The sequence below is a fragment of the Emydura macquarii genome, unplaced genomic scaffold (genome assembly GCF_026122565.2).
Source record: "Emydura macquarii macquarii isolate MOO-44397 ecotype Brisbane River unplaced genomic scaffold, CSIRO-AGI_Emac_v2 contig_2676, whole genome shotgun sequence".
Classification (NCBI taxonomy): Eukaryota; Metazoa; Chordata; order Testudines; family Chelidae; genus Emydura; species Emydura macquarii.
In genome coordinates this window covers 3,274,370-3,297,113 of record NW_027132813.1, presented here as the reverse complement: position 1 = coordinate 3,297,113, position 22,744 = coordinate 3,274,370, and the positions used below count along the sequence as shown (strand labels likewise).

Here is a 22,744-nt window from a genome sequence, read left to right as displayed (position 1 = left end):
CTGATAACCAATCCCCTGAATACTAGTGAATTTTTACACCAGATTGGTACCTGTCTAGTAAGGAGTGTGTTTAAACAAGGTTTTCTAGGAAGGTGCCAGCAGGGCCCGAAAACTGAAATAGGGCCCAGTGAGTGGTAAACAGAATTGTAGAATTGTTTATCAGCACAAAGGACACTGGTCATGCATTATGTTAGTTCCATGCTCCCAGTCAGTCCCTATTGGAGGAAAGATGCTACTAGCCTGTTGCTAGAAATAATCTTTGGGAAAATTAAGTGATGCCACTAATTTTTCAAATCAGCCACTATGGTGAAAGTTAACAGAAAGCAAGTATTTCAAGCTCTACAGTATTTTCTTATGCAATGTAGTCAACCTGTGCAGTTCTCTACAATGCAAGGGCAGCCAGACAGAGAACATGGTTGTATTTTATAAAGGACTGAATAATGCAAACTAAAACAAGAATTGATAATCAGATGTCTGCTGCAAGGCATAAGCTGATCACTACAGGGGTCAGGAAGGAATAATACAAACATATAGAATAGTGTGGGAGGTTTTTGCCTTCCTCTGAAGCATCCTGGAGAGGCTATTGCCAGAGGCAGAATATCAGAGATAGTTGATTAGATATGACGACCTCTACAGTGGATATTGTAGCTGCTGAAAAAACAGATACAAATGACCAGCAAAGGAACAGATAAACTTAGACATACAGAAAATTCTGACCAGGAATGAGCTTGTGTGCCTTTCAGAAATGTTATGCAAGAGCTTCATACATAACACGAGCAACTACATGGAATTTCAGCATGTCAGCCATCGCCAAAGCAATCAAATCAAATAAAAATGACCCCCCAACACACACGCCCCACAAATGAGATGTCAGCTGGATATTTGAACTGAACCAACCCCTCATCTTCATAAAGGTACTTGACAATTCCCCAGAGGATAACAAACAGCATTGGTACACCTGAGAAGAGAGAAGACAAGATAGATACTGACAATCAGAGACAAGGAAAAGCAGGAAGAACTAAAATCTCATATGATGAAGAGCAACATAATTAGCCAGTGACAGGGAGTTGCAGTTCCCATCCAATATACCTACTCATCATTGTTCCAGGTTATTCCAGCCGCTAAGTTACCATCCTGCAGCTATTTAATGGCCTATATAAAATGAGTTAGGTTGACCAGTCTAATTCCTAGTGGATAGGTGTTCATGTGATGAAAAATCACCTCCAAAATTGGCACTAATTGGACCTCTTGTTGGCAACTTTCACTGAATGGGCCATGGAGACTGAATTCATGAGCTCCCTCTCGGTTAGAGTGGGAGGTGATATGTTGAGGAAGTTTGCAGTACTATTATTTGGTCTCAAGGGCCATCAGTCCAACATCTTTCATTTGTATTAAATTCACCCACATTTAAATACATGCTTTTAAAAAGTGCATCTGTCAACTGATACTCAGTGCTGGAAATGTGCAGAAATAATGCAAAGGGAAGAATGTTTCTTTAAATTAGGGAAGGAATTTCCAGAGAGGGATGAAACATTGTCCCAAGAATGAACCAGATGTCACATTTCCATAATTTCCTCTGTGAATCTATCCCTCCTTTCATACCCTTTCAGGTTCTGTACCCACATTAATGCCAATTAAGTTAATCAGGAATGATGTTGGTTTTGCAAGTGCAATGATTAGCTATCTTTAGAGCTACCATGAAAATTAACCACTGTATGTTCATGGTAGTAGTAGCATTGGCTTAGTACAGCCTTACAATGGGTAGCATTGTGGAGATACTGAAATGCTGTTCTTGACAACAGGTGCTGCAGAGAAGGCCCTTGGATAGACTGTAATGAGGCAGTGCAGAAGAACAAAGGAAGCCACTGCCAGGCAAGTAGAGGAAACAAAGAGAGAAGGGGCAGGAGATACATAGTGCATGAGGTAAGATGGGACAAGTCCAAGGAGTGCATTAATATGTGCTGGGGGGAAGTGGGGGGGAAGAAGTAATAAAAGTGTTATGATCCACAGAGGTCTAGAAATCTCAAAACAGTATCTGCAATGTGAATTATGCTGTAATAATTTTCTGTTGTGTTGTACTTTATTCTTTCCCAGCCATCCAGGAGAGCAGGCTGTTATAAAAAGACAAAGGGTCAATTATTCACTCGTCAGTAAGGACAGAATGAGAAGTAACAGGCAGCAGCAGCAGCAAGGAAACTTTCTGAAGAGTTTTATAACTAGACTAATCGTAAGGACAATGGAGCAAGCCGGCTAAGGAGAGGTTGCCTAGTCACCATCACTAAAGGTATTCAATTCTGACATTGCACAGCCATCTATCAGGATGGGCTAGTGAGAACTGTCTGCATGGCCGTGCAGTTCAGATTACGCGTGCGGAGGAGGAAATTGCAATGCGCACTTAAGTGCTGCCCTGTAACTTCCCCATATGGATGTTGCGGGTGCATTAACATAGTCCTGTTCAAACAGGATTGCATTAATGTAAACTAGAAACCTGTTAGTTTGCACCCCCAGTATCCACTCGGGAGTCACAGTGAAGCATGCTAGTGTCCGATGCAATTCACACCCCCCACTGTCCAAACTGCAGGGCCATGTAGACAAGTCCCCAGTTGTGCTATGATGCCTAGGAAATGGATTAGGTGACCCACTGAAGAACACTTCCAACCCAAAATGAGTCTTTGATTCATGGAAGCTATTTAATTAGACTTTGAATTTTTCCCTTCTGATTTTGCAGGGAATTAAGGCTGGATTAAAAGTCACCTTAATATGAAATTTACAAGATGAGACATGAACACTCTGAGAGAACAAGATGTATTTTAGTAAAGGAACAGATGTGTAGAGTGATGAGTACTGTGATTTGTGGAGATCTCCATATTTAATTGCATTACTTGACATTTGGATTCAGTGAGATTCAAATTATTAGGGATATATTTTAAAAGGGCCAAGTTAGAAAAAACCTGTCATTGCTGAATAACTTCAGTATTCTGATTAGAAAGTACTAGTTGAATTAAAGGTAACATGGTGACTAGCATCTCCTCCTTCTCCTTTCAGTTGCTATCCAGTGCTTGTGCTACTACATCAGTCATGTCCCATATCATTGCACCTTAATCCAAGGCCCTGAGACTCAATAGTATTGTGTATATTTATGAGTTTTTATTGATATTGTCTGTAGTGTGTGGATATACATGCAGCACTGAAAATACTTCCAAAGTTCTGTTCCAGGTGCTGCTAGCTCAGTATATAACCTTGGACAGACTCTCAGGATGGGTTGGGGGAGGGGGCGGAAGGGGTATGAGGGATAGAGTCTCTTTTATTGTTCTAAAGCCCTGGTCAGGGATCTAGTCAGGAGATGTCCCCAGGACATTACTTAATCCACATAAATTCTGTTTACAATAGACTGTATAATCTGAAGCGATGACTCTTCTGTGATTTATAGCACAGAAAAACAGTAAAATCTCCAACATCTCTGAAATGATTTAGTTTTCAAAGATCACAAAGGCTTTGTCTAGACAAGAGTTTGTGGTCTGGTCTTGATTGCTAATTAACTTGAGTTAATTTACATGATTGTGAATGTTAGTCTAGGTACTCCCCAAGCATCTGTGGTTTGCTCCAAGACTCAGCCTAGAGTAACTTTAGTGTAATGTACCAAGAGTGGCTGTTCATAGGAGGGAAACCCTAATTTTACATGATTTAGAAACCTCTACCCAGTGGAGAGGTTTTCCTTGTCATACAAACCCATGAGGTATTTTGGTGTGTGTATGTAGTTTATCTAGACTAAGAAAAGGAGTCAAAGTGAGTTCAGGGTTTCATAATGTGTTAGCACAGGGAACATATCCTTTTCTCCCTCTCCTTTTCCTCAAAATGTCCATTGGATCAGGGATGTAAAAGTTGTGAATCTTTAATTTTACCCACACATTTCTAAGATTACATGTATCACAGTACTCCATGGCAGTAAATCAACATTTACCAACAGATGCCAACCATCTATTCTCAGTTCAGAGGAAAAACTGTGGTCTCTCTCATCTTACTATGTGGTAAATGATGACTTTTTAAGTGGCAGCCACAAGATAAGATGACTGCAAATTCTATTAAAAAAGGAGATAAGCTCAATGGTATCTTTTATTAGATCCATAGTTACACTTTACATTAACATCTGTTTTGCTATGGACCCAAAAGTTTTTTTCCAAAAATAGATCTCTTAATTTAAACCACACTTGACCTATTATTCAGTTAACATTTCTTTCTGAACTGTTTCCATCAATTTGGTGCTCATGAAAGTGAGGGGTTAATAACACTGGGTTGAGTATTAGAATTTATTTGTATTACTGTATATTTTAGAAGCCGCATTAATGGATCAGGATGCCACTGTGCTAAGCGCTGTAGGCTATGAAAGCTTCTTACACACAATTCCACCAATACACTTTCAGCCTGACCTTCCCACGCACCCCAACTATTCTAATCCTAGGCTCCACATACAATTTCCCAAAGCAATAGATTTCCTAAAGATCTATCTTTTGAAACTTGAATGTCAAGCTCTTCTTGGTCTCAATCTGTCCCTCATATCACTAAACACTTCTGGATAGAAAACCCTGAGACAGTTCCTTTTCCATACTAAAAATTCTGAGGCCTTTCTGTCACAAGTTTGCAACAGTAATAGCTAATTTCATCAGTTCTTTACCAGATTTGGAGCAAGTGATACATTGCAATAGTCTGTAAAAGTCTGTGCCATCATATTGCCTGCAAGCTGATAATTGACTAAAAACAGTGAACGCTATATTTCTGGAAATGAGATCTGTCAAGCGTGCTAGGAAAGAAGCGTACTGACAGCCTGAGGAATAAACGTCAACGTCCAAATGTTGGGGCTTCAGAACAATGGGCTTCAAAAGGAAAGATTGTGGCTCAGGAGAGAGATGCCAAATTAACAGACAAATATTCCATTCAATAAATGCACATCTGGACCTACTGGTTCCACTCCATCTCACCTTTACAGATGTTCAGTCATTCTGAAGAGATGTAATTCACACCGGGTCTGTGCATGTCTGAGACATTATCCATATAAATACCTGATTTCCTTTTGAATCCTACTAAGCCCTTGAATTCAAATACCTTGAGGCCAAAGAATAGCACGTTAATACTATTTTATGCAGTGCTGAATTTCCGTTTAATTATTTCAAAATTTGTTGCTTTCCAGTTTAATTGAATATTGCCTTGCTTTTGCATTAGTAGAGGGTACACAAGAGTGCAGGGGCAGAAGAGGAGGGAAAAGGGACACACGCACGCACACATACAGCTTTCTGATGCAATCTTGACTTTTGTTCTTTCTTGTTTTGATGTCTTCTTAGGCCTGGTCTACACTAGGAGTTTACTTCGGTATAGCTACATCTCTCAGGGGTATGAGAAATGGACATCCCCAAAAGATATAGTTAAGCTAACCTAACCCCCAATGTAAACAACGCCAGGTCAATGGAAGAATTCTTCTATCTAGTTATCACCTCTCAAGGAGGTGGATTACCTACAGCGATGGGAGAATCTCTCCCATCAGTGCAGGCAGCGTCTACACTGAAGCACTGCAGTGTTTTCAGTGTAGACATGCCCTTAATCTAAAATAAAAGCATTTCTAATTTAAAGTTTCCAATTACTCTTTGTGTAGGGAAAAACACAGTGGCTGAGAGTTTCAAAGTCAACCAGGGGATTTAGAACACAACTTCAGTGTTCCTAAATCCCCATATCTGTTGGGAAAGTCACAAGCAACAAGAGCAAGGGTCCAAAATGCAACAGCTTGCAACAGTGTTATGTACTGCAGGACTTGTGGCCACTAGTGCAGAATACTTCAGTATTTTTAATAACGCTTTTGATATCCCTGTTTCTAACAGTCTTTTACTTGAAAAGAAGCAAGTTAAAAAGGAAATGGCTAATGAAATGAACACATCTAATTGCTACACTGAGTTTATACAAGGCTTTGATAGAAAGCGTTCCTCCTAGATCTTTTTCAATCAAATCTTCCTTACAATCTGACTGTAGACGCTGACAGCCTAGTTTGACTTCCCATATTTGAGAGCTTCATTCCCTCAGCTCTTTCTTCCTTGGAGTAGGTTCGGGTTGTCAGTTTTTCTGAATGACAGCTTCCCTACTGCAACCACAGCTGGGTGTAAAATTGCTGCAGGAGCTCAGAGAATCTGTTTGGCTTTTTATTACTATTTCCCTATTAGTCTTTAGTGCTGCTAATTGCCTCGTTGTGTCATTCTGCCTGCACATCCTGAACTCAGGCTTCATTATTTTCCACCCTCTTCTGAATGTAGAGTTTCCTGATCCAGTAGCTGCTGGTGGGCATATGAATGGGTTGAAGCGTAATATGCTGTTCTCAGAGGCTATTTTATACAGTGCTAATGTAGTTGCTTGGGGTTAGTTGGGGTCAGTGCCTGTTCACTCAGACGCTGACTAAAAGAACAATGTCTTGCTGCTTTGAATGCTATAACTAGAAATCTATGTATTTTGAAAAACAAAACACAAACACAAGTACTAATGTGTTCTCATCACCTTGACCACTTTACAAGTTTGGTGTCCCTTTTCCCCCTGCATTCCATGTTTGTTTTGTCTTTTGTGGATCATGAGGACTTTGGGACTCTTATGCTTATGGAACATGCAGTTCAACAACATTCTCTTTTCCACTGCAAATGAGCCTGCTGCTTCCACGTCAATATGCTGCTTAGCTACTGCTGTGCTGCCTTCTAGCCTGAAGGAAGTAACTCATGTACCTGTCCTGCCATTTGCCCAATATGGTCCATCAGAAAGTTTCTTTCTTGTTGATGATGCTGCTGCTTCTATTCTTGATACAGTATAATTTTTCTAGCAGCTTTGTATGTTAGTGACAAGGGAAGACGTGTGCTTTGGTTTATATATAATACATTACATATGTGAGTGTGTGAAATCACAAAAGGCAAAATGTTTTGCACAAGACTGTAAGCTTGTTGGGGTAAGGACTGTCTTTTTGTTCTGTGTTTGTACAGCACCTACCACAAAGGGGTTCTGGTTCATGACCGGGGCTCCTAGGTGTTAAGGTAATATAAATAATAATTCAGTGAAAGTAGCAAAAATATAATACTGCCCTCTCCACAAATTCCACTTTCCCCACTATTTTTTACAAGGATGTGGCCATTATAAAAAAGGAGATTCCTGACCCCAAAAAAAAAAAAAATCCAGGGATGCTTATGGAATCCTGTAAATATAAAAGTGATGTTCACATAAATGATTCCCAAATTTGTGAAACTAGGTGAAATTTTATCCTGCATTGTAGTTTACTTACATCATTCAAGAAAGGTTTTACATTTTTCCAGTTTTGCTATATTTGTTTAATAAAAATAAACTGAACAGAATTTTTTAAAATCAATGACTTTGTTTTTAACAGCAAAAGAAAAAAATTCAAATCTGCATTGATGTGAATGGAGCACATCATAATAAATAGTAATAGTAACAATAATCCATCCACATAATATTCAAATATTAACCTTTGGTTCAAATGTACTTGGAAAATTCTTTTAAAGTTGTTTGTAATTTACATTTTACTCCCTGTTTGTTAAGTTTTCCTAGAAACATAAAAGAGAGATACCCCACTAAGACTGCTTTTTCACTCCATTTGGAAAGCAGTTTCCCCCTGTGTTTTGAACAGAAACTAAATGAACATGATATTTTTAATTTAACAACCACTTTATATTATCACCCTGAAACCGCATGAATGACTCATGTCAGTACATCTCTGGGAATCATGTGATTGTTAGCTGCTGCTGCCAAGCCAACAGAGAAGAATGAAATGTTTTGCAGACCCTACCAAAATAGTAATGAAGGTTTTTTGTGTGTTTGACAGATCAGTAATAAGGAATTTGTTTCTAACGGCTATTGAGAATTAGGTAGATGTTCCTCACTAGCTTATGACAAACTTTAATAAAGCTCAGCATTTGGGCACAAAAAACTGGGCCAGATCCACTACAACAATTTACACCAGATGAGGATTGGCCCCTAAGTGCAGTCAAGTTTATCTAGGGTGTAAATTCCTTTATCTTCATATACATGAGGATGAATCTGACCTAGCCTATTTAGCTCTTATTTGTTCTGTAACTTCACACACACCAGTTGCCAAGCACAAGAACTACAGCAGGGCAAATACTGCAAAAAAGAGTATTTGCAAACATTCAGGGGAACAAAATCAGTGAGCTGGATTCAGTGGTTGCTCAAACACTCCAATGGTTCTGTTAATGTGGATGTCTGGGAGAAGATTAAACTCAAATACATGTGATCATACATAAATTAGGAAAGTTAGTGTTATAGCCAACCAGGAAGCAGAAACAATACCATGTGTCTTCTGTGACCAATCACATAGCTTAATTATAGTTATAACTAAAAAAGGGAGAAGTTGCTAATAAACAAATATTCACAGCAAATAGTTTGTGAGCAATCTATATATTGAAATTTGATGTAAAAACATTCATTGAACAATGGTGAGTGGTGAACAAATTAGCAGAGATTAAATATTCAACCAGCTCTGGTGAAAATCAGCAGATATTTGGTTTTTGGTTCAGCTTTTATCAGGTGTGATTCATCATATGCAATGTGCACTGCACTGGTAGATAACAGCAACCTTTGAGACCCTGGCCCTCAAGGCCTTTGCATGTCCATGATCCATGCCTAAACTCCCCCTTGTTAGATGGATGACATGAGGGAATAGTAACTGAACACACATCACTTCTATTTTTTTTTCCACTCCATTAATCTCTATCTGTTGCTAGGGTGATATTTTAACAATTGATAAAATATTTCAAGCTATACGACTCTTTCATCTAGAACAGGAGCATCTTGTCTCATTGGAGCAAACACTGAACATTACATCGAGAAAATCAATCTATTCAGATGACCTTCTGAGCACTAATGGCATAAAGAGATCGGAACCAGGATTCCATAGTCACAAAGAAAGAATAATAAGCAAGGCAGAGAGAGAGAGGAAGAAAAGCTATTCTTGCTTTATTTTGCCAGTAGTTACATTCACAATTGTTAACTCGTTTCTACATCAGCCTTATAAACACTTCTGAGGGCTTCCCAGGACAGGAATAGTAAAGACTGCTGTATTTGAGAATGAAGGTACATTGGCAGTGTTTTGTGAAAGTACCCAGGTTGGAATAGTAAGGGACTTTGCAGGTCAGGAGTCAACAGTGATGGCAGGAAGCTTGGATGAAGCCTAAACACTGCATGCCAACTCTGGCATTATCAGTCATTTTCACAAACTCAAAAATTAAATAAATCGACAGTAGTAAAACTTGAAAATGAGGCAGAACAAACAGGACTGTGTCATTTTTCTTCATCATTTTCCTCTTCTGTTCTTGCAAGAGGCTGAACTGAAAGCAGACATTTTCCAGACAAAATAAAAAAAAAACTATTTCTTTTACAAGATTTTTGGCATTTTGCTGAATATAATTTTGTTTTTATTTTAGTTCTGTTTTGCTCCCTGTGGTGAGTTGGATGCCTTTGGACTGGTGAATTTTATGAAGGGCAGGACTGCTCATAGGATTTGAGCTATGTATGTTTTTAATAATTATTACACATCATGTAGGTGCTGTTGCTATGTACACTATGTAAGACAGTAAAGAAAGGGATACAGCAGATATTTTTTGGCTTAAACAGTCCAGCAGGGATTTGTTATTCCTTACATTTATTTATTCCCATCAATACACCAGAATGCTTTCACCCTTCATATATCACTGTGTATTCAATAGAGGTGGATGAGTTATTTGCAATGGATCATTTATATGAATCTCACCAGTAAACTCGTTTGCTAGCATATTCACAGAAGGCAAACACAGAAAGAGGGAAGAACACAGTCTTTCAACAGCAGCTGTGGAAGCAAATAACCTAATTAATTTTAAGAGGGAACTAGAGAAGTTTATGAACAGGAATATATGATGGGGTTGCTTGTGATAGCAGGGGACTGGACTCAATGACCCAGGAGATCCCTTCCAGTCCTTTATTCCTATGTAACACAATCAAAGCTGTTGATAAATTGGAGAGGGTTCATAGCCGAGCCACAAGACTGGTTAAAGGATTAGAAAACATGCCTTATAATGCCAGACACAAGGAGCTAAATCTATTTAGTTTAACAAAGAGAAGATTAAGGGGTGACTTGATTCCAGTCTATAAGTACTGACATGAGGAACAAATATTTGATAATGGGCTCTTCAGTTTAGCAGAGAAAGATAGAACAAGATCCTACGGCTGGAAGTTGAAACTTGACAAATTCAGAATGGAACAGTGAAGGCAATTAACCACTGGAAAAATTTACCAAACACGTGATAGCTTCTCCATCACTGACAATTTGGAATCTAAGGATTTATGAAAGCGATTTAAAAATTCAAGCTAATATTTATGAAAGCGTTTGCAGTATTCACCCATTTTTACGATTCAGTTTTCCAAACAGTTAGCTTGCAATCTGAAAGAAAACTTGGGGGAATGGAGAGAGAGCACAGACAACAAAGAGATATGAACAAGGACAAGTTCCCTGTAAAACGACAACAACAACAAAAAGTCTTGCACACTAATACTGTTATACCTTAGTTGGACAGAGAGACTCCAAGCTTTAGCATTTCTACTACAGACACCTCTGCCTCAAGGGACTGAAACTTATCCCACCCATCACAACCCCTAATCTCTCTCACACATATTCACAACAAACAGTCACTGAACATCCCACTGCCCTCCAGAAGATAACCACTTGTTCTGCCCATATGGTAGAGCTGACTTATCATAGCCTTCATTTAGCAGCCCCAGTAATATTCCACATAGCTCACACAATCAACATGTATATTCCTGCACTGGTACAAGGAAAACCACTCACTTGCACCCTCGAGTGGCTAGTGTTTCCTCCAGGGGGTGCTGGTGTCTTCAAATGACAACAGCTGTTATGTGAAGTGGAAGCTTGACACAAGGGCTATTCTTGATTGCCCTGTTCCATCTTATTACAATTATACAGCACAATGTCCCATGGAGCCTGAGGTGTGAATTTACAAGATTTATGCATATTCATCACTTTCAGCAAAAAGCTCTCATATAAGAAACTAAAATAGTGTAATATCTATAAAGGATTTTAAAAGCATTAGTTCAGGGATTAGAAACAGAAAAGGAATGGGAAACAGGGCTTGAATTCAACAGGTATAGAAGAGAATATGATTAGACAAACAGCTTTTCCTATTTCATCTGTCCCAAAGCAATGAGATAAGAGTAGTCACCACAGCGACTGTGTAAGCAAATGAAGTCAGCAACCAGTAGATAACGTGAGAAAGAAAATGAGAGATTGACTTACCCCAGCCAATGCAGAGATAAAGCCGAAAAATTCTCTGTTCAGAAAAGACCGACAGGACCAGCAGTGTGTACAGGTACATGCCTTCCACCAACAGCCAGTAGTAGTTTGCAGCCACACAATATTGCATCATCACAAAGACCAGGCGACAGCTGAGTGACTCCTGCGAGAGCAGAAAATACAGGTCAGTGAATGTAGCAGGAGTGGCAAAAAAAAAAATAAAGACAAAAAACAAGTTCTAGTAACATGAGCGGAAGAACAGGATTAACTGTACACATCTCCACCAAGCCAAAAAATATCTTGACTAAACGGATCACATCTAACCGCTGGGATGATAAAGGGTCAGCTACTGTACTTCAAAAACACAGCATGTGAATTCCAAAGCAGACAGTTGTATAGAAGAACATTCACCCTTGTTTCTTTATGCATTCACTGCTCTGTGTATTCCCCTGTATATACTTCAAGTGGTAGTTTGCCAGTACAGCATAGAAGAAAGGAAGAGGAGAGTAGCTACAATATCCTCTCTAGTTACTAAAATCAGTCAGTGAAAACTTTCAGGTGACCCACAGCTGCTATATTCTACATACAAGAACTCCACTACTTCAGAACACCCCATTGATGCCACAATGTTGCCAATTCTTCAAAGACAAATGACCTGTGATACCAGAGCAGTATTACCCTGATGCATCATTTCTGACTGCAAAACCCTCCTGGCCATCTCTCCGAATCTTACAAGCCATCAGGAATCTAAACAAATACAATTAATTAATTCACTTGACCATCAAATCATGAAAAAAATCTGAACTACATAGCAGTGTTTACACAGAATGCAGAAGTACTTAGCCTCCCTGCTTGAAGGAAGGGACTGATAAATCCAGGAGGCCATTGCCAATCCTCACATTTATGATTCTATATCAGTTTGTTGGTGCACCCCAAAGTCTGTATGTTACAAATCATAAGAAACTGATCATCATATAGAATGCACCCATCTGGTCCCAATAGGTTCAATGGAAGCTGAAAAATGCCCAAAATTCCTATCACAGTGCCCAAGGAGAGATTAAAACCCCTTCCTGATCTTACATTTTCCAGTGCCTTTAACCTCATGCACATAACTGTGTCTGCTGTGATACTAGGTCAAGTATCTAGTCCCATTTAATTTCCAAATCACTTTCTCCCATGACTTGGTCACACTTTACATATCAACTCTCAAGGGGAAGAGAATAGAGGGAAAGAAAGAAAACAGTTCTCTGGTTTCAGCATAGTCACAGAATATTTGCATACTTTCTATATTCAGATTAAAGACTTTAAGTGACCTGTTTCTTTAGAGCTCCTTCCAGATTTGGACTTGCATTCAAATCAAATTACCATAGTACCATAGTACTACAGAGCACCCAAGAATGACCAGCTCACTGGATCACTTGACTCGCTGGACAATGTCACCTGCTGCAATGGAACATCTGTCAGAATGTTCTGTTGTCACCATTGGAAATAGTGAGTGTGGAGTGAGAGGAGGAGGCATGGGGCATTTACAAATACACAGGGGGGAAAAAACCCTGCTCTCTATGTTTCCTCTGCCTCATGGGGACAAACCTCCAATAGGACAAGACACACACTGGGGTAGCAGTTAGTGATTTGTAACAAGATTGGGACTGCATGATTAGAAATGTATGAAGTGTGCCAAGGAACGCAAAGGAAAACCCAGTGGAAGTGAAGAATATATTCTGGACAAACCCCAGTACATAGTTAAACTGCAGAGTTTCATTCAGATGATGGACCACTGACCTAAGAAGCAGCATGGCTCCTAGAACCACCATACACTACCTGGTAGGAGATGAGTCCTTCCCACTGGTGCTCATGTGTAGCTGTGTTGTACATCCACTTCAGCACAGAGTCCTTAATGAAGACAGATACAGCACGTAGAATAAAAGAGGTAAAGAGATTCAGGTGAATGTAATTCCTAGTGCAGTGCAGATGCCTGTAACAAGAAAGCAAAGCCAGATTCAGCGACTGTGTGTAGGCTGTAATGATACCATGGGTATCAGTGAGGGTGGAAATGATGGATTCTGTTCAAAATCAGTGGATACCCATGCAGATGAGTCACTGGTAACCCATTACTTGAGAATGGCTGCAGGGATCTCAAACTCTCTGTATGAAATATTCACCTTTGAGCAGAAGCCTGACCTGGAAAATTTCCACCCAAAAAGTGAATATTTCAGAACAACTGGAGTGTGCGAAAAATGAGGAGTTATAATGAAACATGATTTACAACCTTAATTACAGTGATCCCAGCTGAGGGAGCTAAAAGATTGGACTTTTTACACAATGTTGCATCTAAACTATTTAAGTGATTTTTCAGCAAAGCAAACAAAAGTGCACCAGGGTTACTTTGGAAGGGTTCATGTGCTGGTGTGCAGCACAGCAACAGACTCTGTCCCAAGGAAGGGAAATCATCATACACATTAATTATCACTTAGACAACAAGAGAAGACAACATTCATCTGTAGTATCCTGAGAAGATCAAACGCCTTCCATGAGTCTAAAAGAAACACGATTTTCACCTTTGCGGTGACGATAAAAAACAATGACAAAAGATCATCTTCTTTGTGAATTTCAATAGCCAGCTGCACAGACAAGAAAATTGCTACTTGTCAAAATGTGTTTTGGGTGGGCAAAGGAAATGGGAGTCATGTGACAAACTCAGCAATGAAGCGCTGTCAATATTTTACCAAAGTTCTCCCACTAATATTGTCACAAGCTGAGGGAGGAAAACTCCGTGGAAGCACATATATGCTGCAGAGAGGAGAGATGGGGGAAATCTATTAATTTGTTTTTTCATTTAAACAAAGACGCACTCTCACAACTAGGATCAAGAAAGTAGGCAGTGCCACTTGGAAAATTCACAATAAGCTACGCTCTGATGGAAGGGATTATTTATTATTCCTGAAAAATATACTCAACATATTATAGAGAAACCATGGTTGCTCCTATATTTTAAAACCCTATTTTTTCAGCCCTGCAACTTTGGCTTGGAAAATAGGTTTGGCCTGAAAATTAATATATTTATTCAGAATACAAAGAAGAACATTTCTGCAAAGCTTGAAGAAAATTCCTTAAGCCATATTTGAGTTACAGGTCATTTCACAGGTTAGTCATGTCTAACTTTTGTCACCCCCTAGCTCAAAACTAGCTTGTTGCTACCCCTTCAAACTTTCCATATTCTTAAATCTGCTTGAAAACTCATACACCATCTCTCTCCCTCTCGCGCTAAAGAAAATAGTTTGTAAGTAAATATAGTTACTGATTATCTCTATTGTGGGTAGTTTAGGTGCCCAATACTGCTCCCATTGATTTCAATGGGAGTTATGGGCCCTATCCCGTTTCCATTGCTGCGCATAGAACAGTGGTCCCCAAACCGTGGGGCAAGCCACCTGAGGGGGTGCAGAGGAACAGTCGGGGGGTGCGGCGAGGCCCAAGTCAGAGCCCACGGGGGGCGGGGAGGGAGTGCCATCCAGCTCCACTCTGCCCCCAGCTGTGCTCCAGCACTGGCTGCGCCCCAAGTCCCACCCCTCAGCTCTGACCGTGGCCCAGCTGGGGCTTTGCTTCTAGCCCCGGCTGGGGCTCTGTCCCCAGCTGCAGCTTCCCAGCGAGGCCCCCGGCCCTTGCCCTGATCATGGCCTCACTCCTGGCCTCAGCTCCCAGCCATGGCCCAGCCCCAGATGGAGCTCTGGCGTCAATACCCAGCTCCCAACCATGGCCAGGCTTGTGTCCCCAGACGCCGCTCCATCCCCCAGCCCTGACCACAGACCCGCTCCTGGCCCGGGCTCCTGGCTGTGGTCCCAGCTGCAGCTCTGGCCCTGACCGTGGCATGGGCAGATTATATTAGGGATAAGCCGGGGTGCGACTCAAAAAGTTTGGCGACCACTGACATAAAAGGTTTCTCCCATTGACTTCAGTGGGAGCAGGACTGGACAATATTTGTTTGTGAGCAGGTTGCCCTCTATTAGCTGGTTGCACCTTAGAATTAATACAAGGGATGTTCTATAACTAACAGAGATCTTCCTTTGGTTCAAGGGGAAAATCTATGTTTTGAAACTGTCGAACCAGGTTTCTACTCCCCGCTCTCTGAGCACGCAAAGTTACTACAGACAGTTAAGTGACGTTGCAGTCCGAGTCCAACTATAACATGGATATGAATTCCAAGGGAAAAGAAAAATCATGCTTCCAAATGTTTACGGTTAAGTCCTACTGACAACTAGAATTTGCCCTGATAATTATTCATAAATTGAACAAATACTTTCTAAAATTTTAAGACTTTAAAATGGCTCCTTTTTATGTTTTTGTGAAGCCTGTAACATTGATGCTACTCAACTTTTCATTTTCATATGTTACAGTACTCGAGTTTTATAAATGATGCAAAAGGCAAATTCATTTGTCACTTAGCACCTTAACTGTTTTTTGAAACTAAAGGTATTTGTTCTTGGATTGACAGCGGAACACAGTGCTCAGTTGGTGTAATTTGAACTGTGGAAGATTTTGAAAACACCAGCCATTTTGGCTCAATCCGCTCCATTTCAGCAGCAAAATAAATTGCTCCTCAGAAGTATTTTTATGAGTTCTAGGAGGTCATCTCTAGCAGGGGTGAGTTAGTGGTATCTAGAGAGCTATGATTCAGATTCCCTAAACTGTACTAGTGCCTAACATGTGAATCATAATAATCCTCCCGTGGCATTGATGGAGGCTGAACTTGTCTTTCAGCTCCCCACAAATCTCAGTTCAGCTGTAGTCGTAAGCCCTCTTTGGCATGCAAAGTGCAGTGACTGGTCCCATGTTTCTCAGCTGGAAGAAGGTATAATACAATAGAATGAGATCACATCTCTGCATCTCCTGCACTTTCTAGATGTCATTCCAAATGCCCACAGATCTGCACCTGCTGTGCTCCATATCCCCAAAATTCAGAGAAACCAGGCTAGAATCAGTGAAATTGCAGTAGGCATGCATGGTGCATTTATTGAAAGATCTATGATCTAGATCAGGCTGTCAGCATTTTTTGATCAAACCTAAGCAATCTAACATACGTTGCAGGATCCTTTCAATGGCTTCTAAATCACTAAACTGTTAATTTCTATCCCCTTCCAGAGAATTTGATGGAGTCATAATCCAGAGGAATCTAGTACATAGAGCTCACTGGAGGACAACAATTCTGTTTCATGGCACCTTTAAGCAGTTTTTGAGAAAAAAAAAAATCATTCCACAGTGGAACAAAACCAAAATCTGTCAAATATGTTGGTGAAATGGAATTGGATTGAAATGTCTGTTTTCAGATCAAAACCTTCAGGTGTCCATGTGGGGAGGCTGGTAGTGAAGGCACTGGTCTGGCAGGTTGGAGTCCCTGATTCTGAGAGATCTGGGATGAAAAACAGCTCTGAATCAGGCAGAGCAGGGACTTGAACCTGGGTTTCCTACCTTTCAGGCCAGTCCCCTCAGCACCCTAGAGTGTGATAGAGTCCAGTCTCTCCTCTCCTCCCTTCCAATGAAAATTTTGTCAAAACCAATAGAACTCCACAAAGCATTTCAGCTTCGGCAAAACAGCATATTTTGACAATTTTCATTTTGTCAAATATATTCCAGCCAGAGCTCCTAGTAGGGTCTAGTAGTTTAGAAGCTAAGTAAGTTTGAGAGAAATACGATGCAAGAGGGGACCAGGGAGGGGTGAGATGATGAAAACAATAGAATGAGGAGATGGTAGAAGGGACAAGCTGAATGTTTCAGTCAAAGCCTCGTGCTATTCAGACTGGGAGAATAGCATGGCCGCTTTGACTCTGCTTTGAACTGCATCAGGATTACCTGAATCCAAGAAGGATGGCAGTTGCTATTACAAGGGCAGAGAACGAAAGAGCATATCCAATGTTGTAGATGATTGACAGGTACAGGAGTTGTTCCTCTGGTGCATCCTGACAGCATAGAAGGAAAGAAAAGACAGCACTTGTTGGACCTGTTTCTCTTCTCCCATCTCCCCATTACTTTCCCTCCAACCCTACTTTGATGACGTACTATTTTTCCACATCTTTGTTAAAAATACTCAGGTACACACATTACAAATCAGAATCTGCCACCTTTTACATTCCCCAAACAAAGAAAAATCCCCCCCAACTTCCCATTCAAACACATGGGCTTTGCAGCAAGCCCAGAAGTCAACAAACCTGGTCTATTACAGAATAAGGCTGGAGGGAGTGAGGAAAGGAGTGAATCCCAAACCCAAGGGACACTGCCCTCCCATCTAGATTTCCATACAGACACACATCAATTCTGCAATAGCAGACGTAAATTCTGAAGCCACCATTTTCAAGCGGGGGTGCCTAGAGTGAAGTTCCTTAATGCCATACGTAGAGGCTCCTTTTATATCCAAGTTTGAAAATTTTGGTCCAAATCTTGAGGAGAAAAGATTTTTATGAAACATGCAATAACTAGGGAGAAGCCTGAATTATGATGTTTGGATTGGGGGCAGGATTTAGATCCTGTATGCTGATTGTGGCTCATCTGTAAACACAAACCTATTTCCAAGACTCATCCATTTTACTTCTCCACTTTGGGTTGATGACTCTACAATTACTGAGCAGTGTGCACTGTACTGTACTAAGGAAGAAACTTTCCCTGCTTCAGACACAGATAACACCATTCAGAGGCACATGGCAAAGCATGTGAGGGTTCAAACTGAGTGTAGAAGCCATCGCTGAAAGGTTTTGTGGAATAAGAATGTTTTAAAATAAAAGATTTGAAGACTGCTTAGTCAAGGAGGAGAGACCTTATCAGGGTCACAGTCTGGAACAACTTCTGAGACTCAACAGTTTGAAACATCTACACAGCCCAAACTGTTGTTTAATGTTTAAAGGATATGATGCCCCCCTCACCCATCTTGGAGGATGTTACATTAAAACAAACCTTAGAGTGATGGCAAAATGCTATCAGCATGTGATCTTTGTACAGAGCCTCCCTCCAACATTCCCAGTGGGCTTGTGTTTGGGGGATGCCCACTCACAACATGAGACAGTGACCTTTACCCAAACCAAGCCCTTGATGGTCTGAGGCATGTTGTGATAATTGGACCTAAAAATTTATCCTAATTGTGAGCTCAACTGTGAAAAGTATGTGAAAATTCATAAGATGTCACAATAACCTCTGCTAACATACATTGATGGGAAAAGATATGAAAGGGAGACAGAAAGACTGAATTAGTCCAAAAAGGTCTACTGATATAGCTCAAGGACTGTGTTAAGATCATGCCTGGTAAACAAAAAAACATGGAACCAGAAGTCAGTAAACCAAAATTGGTGTGTTGGGAACTAGGCCTCATTGGTGGACAAAATAACGAGGGGATGGACTGTTCCACCCACCATTCCCTTGATGGGTCCTTAAAGAAAGAAACTTTGGGGAGAAATATGGGCTACTGAACAGAGCTTTATGACCACCACCACCTCCTGGGACCCCACGCCTTTGTCATCCTGATCCTCAGAGATGTCTTGACCAGACTGGGGTCAGAGAGAAGAACTCAGATATCACTACCCTCACCAGCTCTATCAGAATCCCAAACACCATCTGAGATGAAACAGGATTGGACTTTTAACAGCAACAATAGCAACAGCAGCAGCTCCAGCCCATCTCAACTAACTTCTTCTTTTTACCCCAAAAGGACAGTTATTACCATCTTTGATACCATCTAAGACTGCCAAACAAGAGGGTTTTTCCTTCTAAAAACTCTCCAGCTACAGACAAAGGGAACAAGGGATGCTGTTAAAAAAATAAAAGCCTTAATACTTTATATTTCAAATGCTTTAACTATTTTTTCTTCTTTTCTTGATCTTTAATAAGAGGTTAAAATGATTTTTAATGGTGTGTTTGCCATGATATTAAGCAGACTCAGGTCTCGGTATACTAAATCCAAAACGTATTTAAGACAGTTTAATGTTGGTCAATGACTGGGCTGTGTTAACATCTTTAGTCCATATATTCTATCTACATTAGTACAACATGCATAAACATATCTGAAAAGCAGGCAATTAGGAGTTCTGCATCTGCTAAAGTGGAAAACAGAAATAAACATAGCAAGCTATTTACATGTCAGAAGATAACTATGTATTTTGGGTTTAACACCATTGTCCCCAGGCACCATTTTTTATGGAGATGAGATATGTACCAAGTGCTGCCATAAGGCATCTGTCTGCTTGGCAGCTTTCAATATATAATTAAGGAAGAAGCCTTAAACTGAAAGTGGGATAAAAATGGTCTAGCATGCAGTCTGTGTTAGGATAAAGCTGTGTCTTCTTGATGCTCTCTCTGGGATGCTATAGAGCTTTGAAGGAGTGGGATGTGAGATATGGCTGCAAGTTAAGGGAGCACTTACATTTCCTAAACTTTCCTTCAGATGTGCTGAATTCCTCTTCTTCCCTCTTGTAGCCCTTTCCCATTTACAAACAGCCTACTCCCTATGACGGGTTGTGGCATTGTAGAGCAGGGAATTCTGGGGGGAACAGTCTCCCGACAGTTTTGGGGATCTCCTATGTCTGAACTGTTTTGTCCATGTCTGTACTAGAGCATGGAGCTCCTTGGACAGGCATGGTACACTCATTAAATAGATTAGACGCAAAGGCCTACTCCTGTAGTGTGTGAGGGCTCTTTATTCCTCCCAAGATCTAGTGCATTACAGCCAGAAGTGAAATTGACCAGTTTAACTTTACTGCCCAAGTTCAGTTAAAGATGTAAAAGACATAAATCATAGAATTATAGAAATGTAGGACTGGAAGGGACCTCGACAGATCATCTAGTCCAGTCCCTTGCACAGAAGCAGGACTATGTATTCTCTAGACCATCCATGACAATTGCTTGTCTAACCTGTTCTTAAAAACTACGGCGATTCCACAACCTCCCTCGGTAATTTGTTCAGTGCTTAACTACCTTTACTGGAGGAAGTTTTTCCTAATGTCTATCCTAAATCTCAATTTAAACCCATAACATCTTGTCCTGTCCTCAGTGGTTAAGGAGAACAATTTATAACCTTACTCTTTATAACAACCTTTTACATATTTGTAGACTGTTATCACATCCCCTCTCCATCTTCTCTTCTCTAGACTAAGCAAACCCAGTTATTTCAATCTTTCCTCACAGGTCATATTTTCTAGACTTTTAATAATTTTTGTTGCTCTCCTCTGGGCTTTGTCCACATCTTTCCCAAAGTGTGGTGCCCATAACTGGACACAATACTCCCGCTGAGGCCTTAGCAGCACTGAGTAGAATGGAAGAATTATGTCTCATGTCTTGCTTACAACACACCTGCTAATACATCCCAGAATGATGTTCACTTTTTTTGCCATTGGATTGAATTGTTGACTCATATGTAGTTTGTGATCTACAATAAACCTGGACTCTTTCCTAAGCAGTCCATTTCCCATTTTGTATTTGTAAAAGTATTCCTTTCAAAGTGTTGTACTTTACATTTGTCCTTATTGAATTTCATCCTATTTAATTCAGACCATTTCTCCAGTTTGTCATTTTGAATTCTAATCCTGTCCTCTAAAGTGCTTGCAATCCCTCCCAGTTGGTTCCCTCCACCAACTTTATAAGTGTACTCTCTATGGCATTATCCAAATCATTTATGAAGCTATTGAATAGAACTGGACTCAGGACAAATCCCCTGTGAGACTCCACTCAATATGCCCTTCCAGCTTGATTGTGACCCATTGATAACTACTCTCTGAATACAGTTTTCCAACCAGTGATGCACTCACCTTACAGTAGATTCATCTAGGCTATAATTCTCTAGTTTATTTATGAGAAGGTCATATGAGACAATATCAAAGTCTTACTAAAGTTGAAATATATCACATATACTCCTTCCCTCCTACCCACAAGGCTTGTTACCCTGTCAGAGAAGGATATTAGGTTGATTTGACATGATTTGTTCTTGACAAATCCATGTTGCCTGTTATTTATTACCTTATTTTCTTCTAGATGCTTACAGATTGATTATTTGCTCCCATTACCTTTCTGGGTACCAAAGTTAAGATGACCAGTTTATAATTTCCCATGTTTTCCTTATTCCCCTTTTTATAGATACGTACTATATTTACCCTTTTTCAGTCTTCTGAGATCTCTCCAACCCTCCACAAGTTCTCAAAAATAATCACTAATGGCTCAGAGATCTCTTCAGCCTGCTCCTTAAGTATTCTAGGATGTACTTCATCAGGCCCTGCCAGCTTGAAGACATCTAACTTGTCTAAGTAATTCTTAACTTGTTCTTTTCCAATTTTAGCCTCAGATCCTACCCCACTACCTGATGTTTGCTATGGTTGTCATCCAGTCATTGCTAAACTTTTTTGGTGAAAACAAACAAAAAAGTCATTTAACACTTCAGTCGTTGTGTTTTCTGTTATTGTCTTTGTCTCTTTGTGGAGTAATGGGCCTATCTCGTTCTTGGTCTTGTTTTTGCTTCTCATGTATTTGTAAAATGCTTTCTTGTTATCCTTTATATCCCGAGTTAGTTTAATTTCATTTTTTGCCTTGGCCTTTCTAATTTTATCCCTACGATTGTGTTTTTTTTTACATTCATTCTTTGATCTAGGTTCCACTTCTTGTATGACTTTTTTTTAGTTTCAGGTCACTGAAGATCTCCCACTTAAGCCAGGGTGGCTTCTTACCATACTGCCTATCTTTCCTATTCATTGGTTTAGTTTGCTCTTGTGCGCTTAATAATGTATCTTTAAAAAACTGCTAACTCTCCTGAACTCTTTTTTCCCCTTCAGACTTGCTTCCCAGAGGATCCTACCTAACAATTCTCTGAGTTTGATAAGTCTGCCTTCTTGAAATCCACTGTCTTTATTTTACTATTTCCCCCTTAGAATCATGAAGTCTGTCATTTCATGATCAATTTATCCAAGTTGCCTTCCAACTTCAAATTCTTAACTAATTCCCCCTGTTTGTCAGGGTAAATGGTGAAAAGGATTATTTTTTAACAGTTCAGTTCATTTTAATCATGCTGCTATTAGCAACACAGGGAAGGACACATATTGTTTTTACCATGACAGTGTTCTCTTGTGGAAAGAAAACAAAAGAAATGAACATTAAAGTCTTCACCAGAGTGAGTTTACACTACTATATTTCAGCCTTGTGCAGAAAACCGAAGCAACTCGGTTCTCTCTTAAGGCTTTGCAGCTCCTAGCCTGGTACCACTGCGTGGATCAGCGTTATGCTAGGCTGAACTGGGCTTGTTTGGATAAGCTCTTTCAATGCTTTACCAAACACTAAGTCAGATTAAATGGAGAGCTTAAAATGTCTTACTGTTAGACTCACTGGTGCCAGTTAAAGAGATTGGGTTGAAAAAGCTGATTTCAGTAGGAATAATACAAAAGTGTTGACTTATTA

At 40.1% G+C, this 22,744-nt stretch overlaps 1 protein-coding gene across 1 annotated transcript in view; it reads right to left on the bottom strand.

Annotated features, from left to right (window-relative positions):
* GLP1R (glucagon like peptide 1 receptor) overlaps window positions 1-22,744 on the bottom strand; it is a 118,382-nt gene that overhangs the window by 12,096 nt on the left and 83,542 nt on the right. Inside the window, exons 5-9 of the mRNA XM_067565374.1 lie at window positions 22,287-22,295; window positions 17,177-17,283; window positions 13,154-13,307; window positions 11,336-11,495; window positions 898-958 (exon numbers count right to left, since the gene is read on the bottom strand). Coding sequence (XP_067421475.1) covers window positions 898-958; window positions 11,336-11,495; window positions 13,154-13,307; window positions 17,177-17,283; window positions 22,287-22,295 — 491 coding nt within the window. The remainder of the gene's footprint in view (window positions 1-897; window positions 959-11,335; window positions 11,496-13,153; window positions 13,308-17,176; window positions 17,284-22,286; window positions 22,296-22,744) is intronic.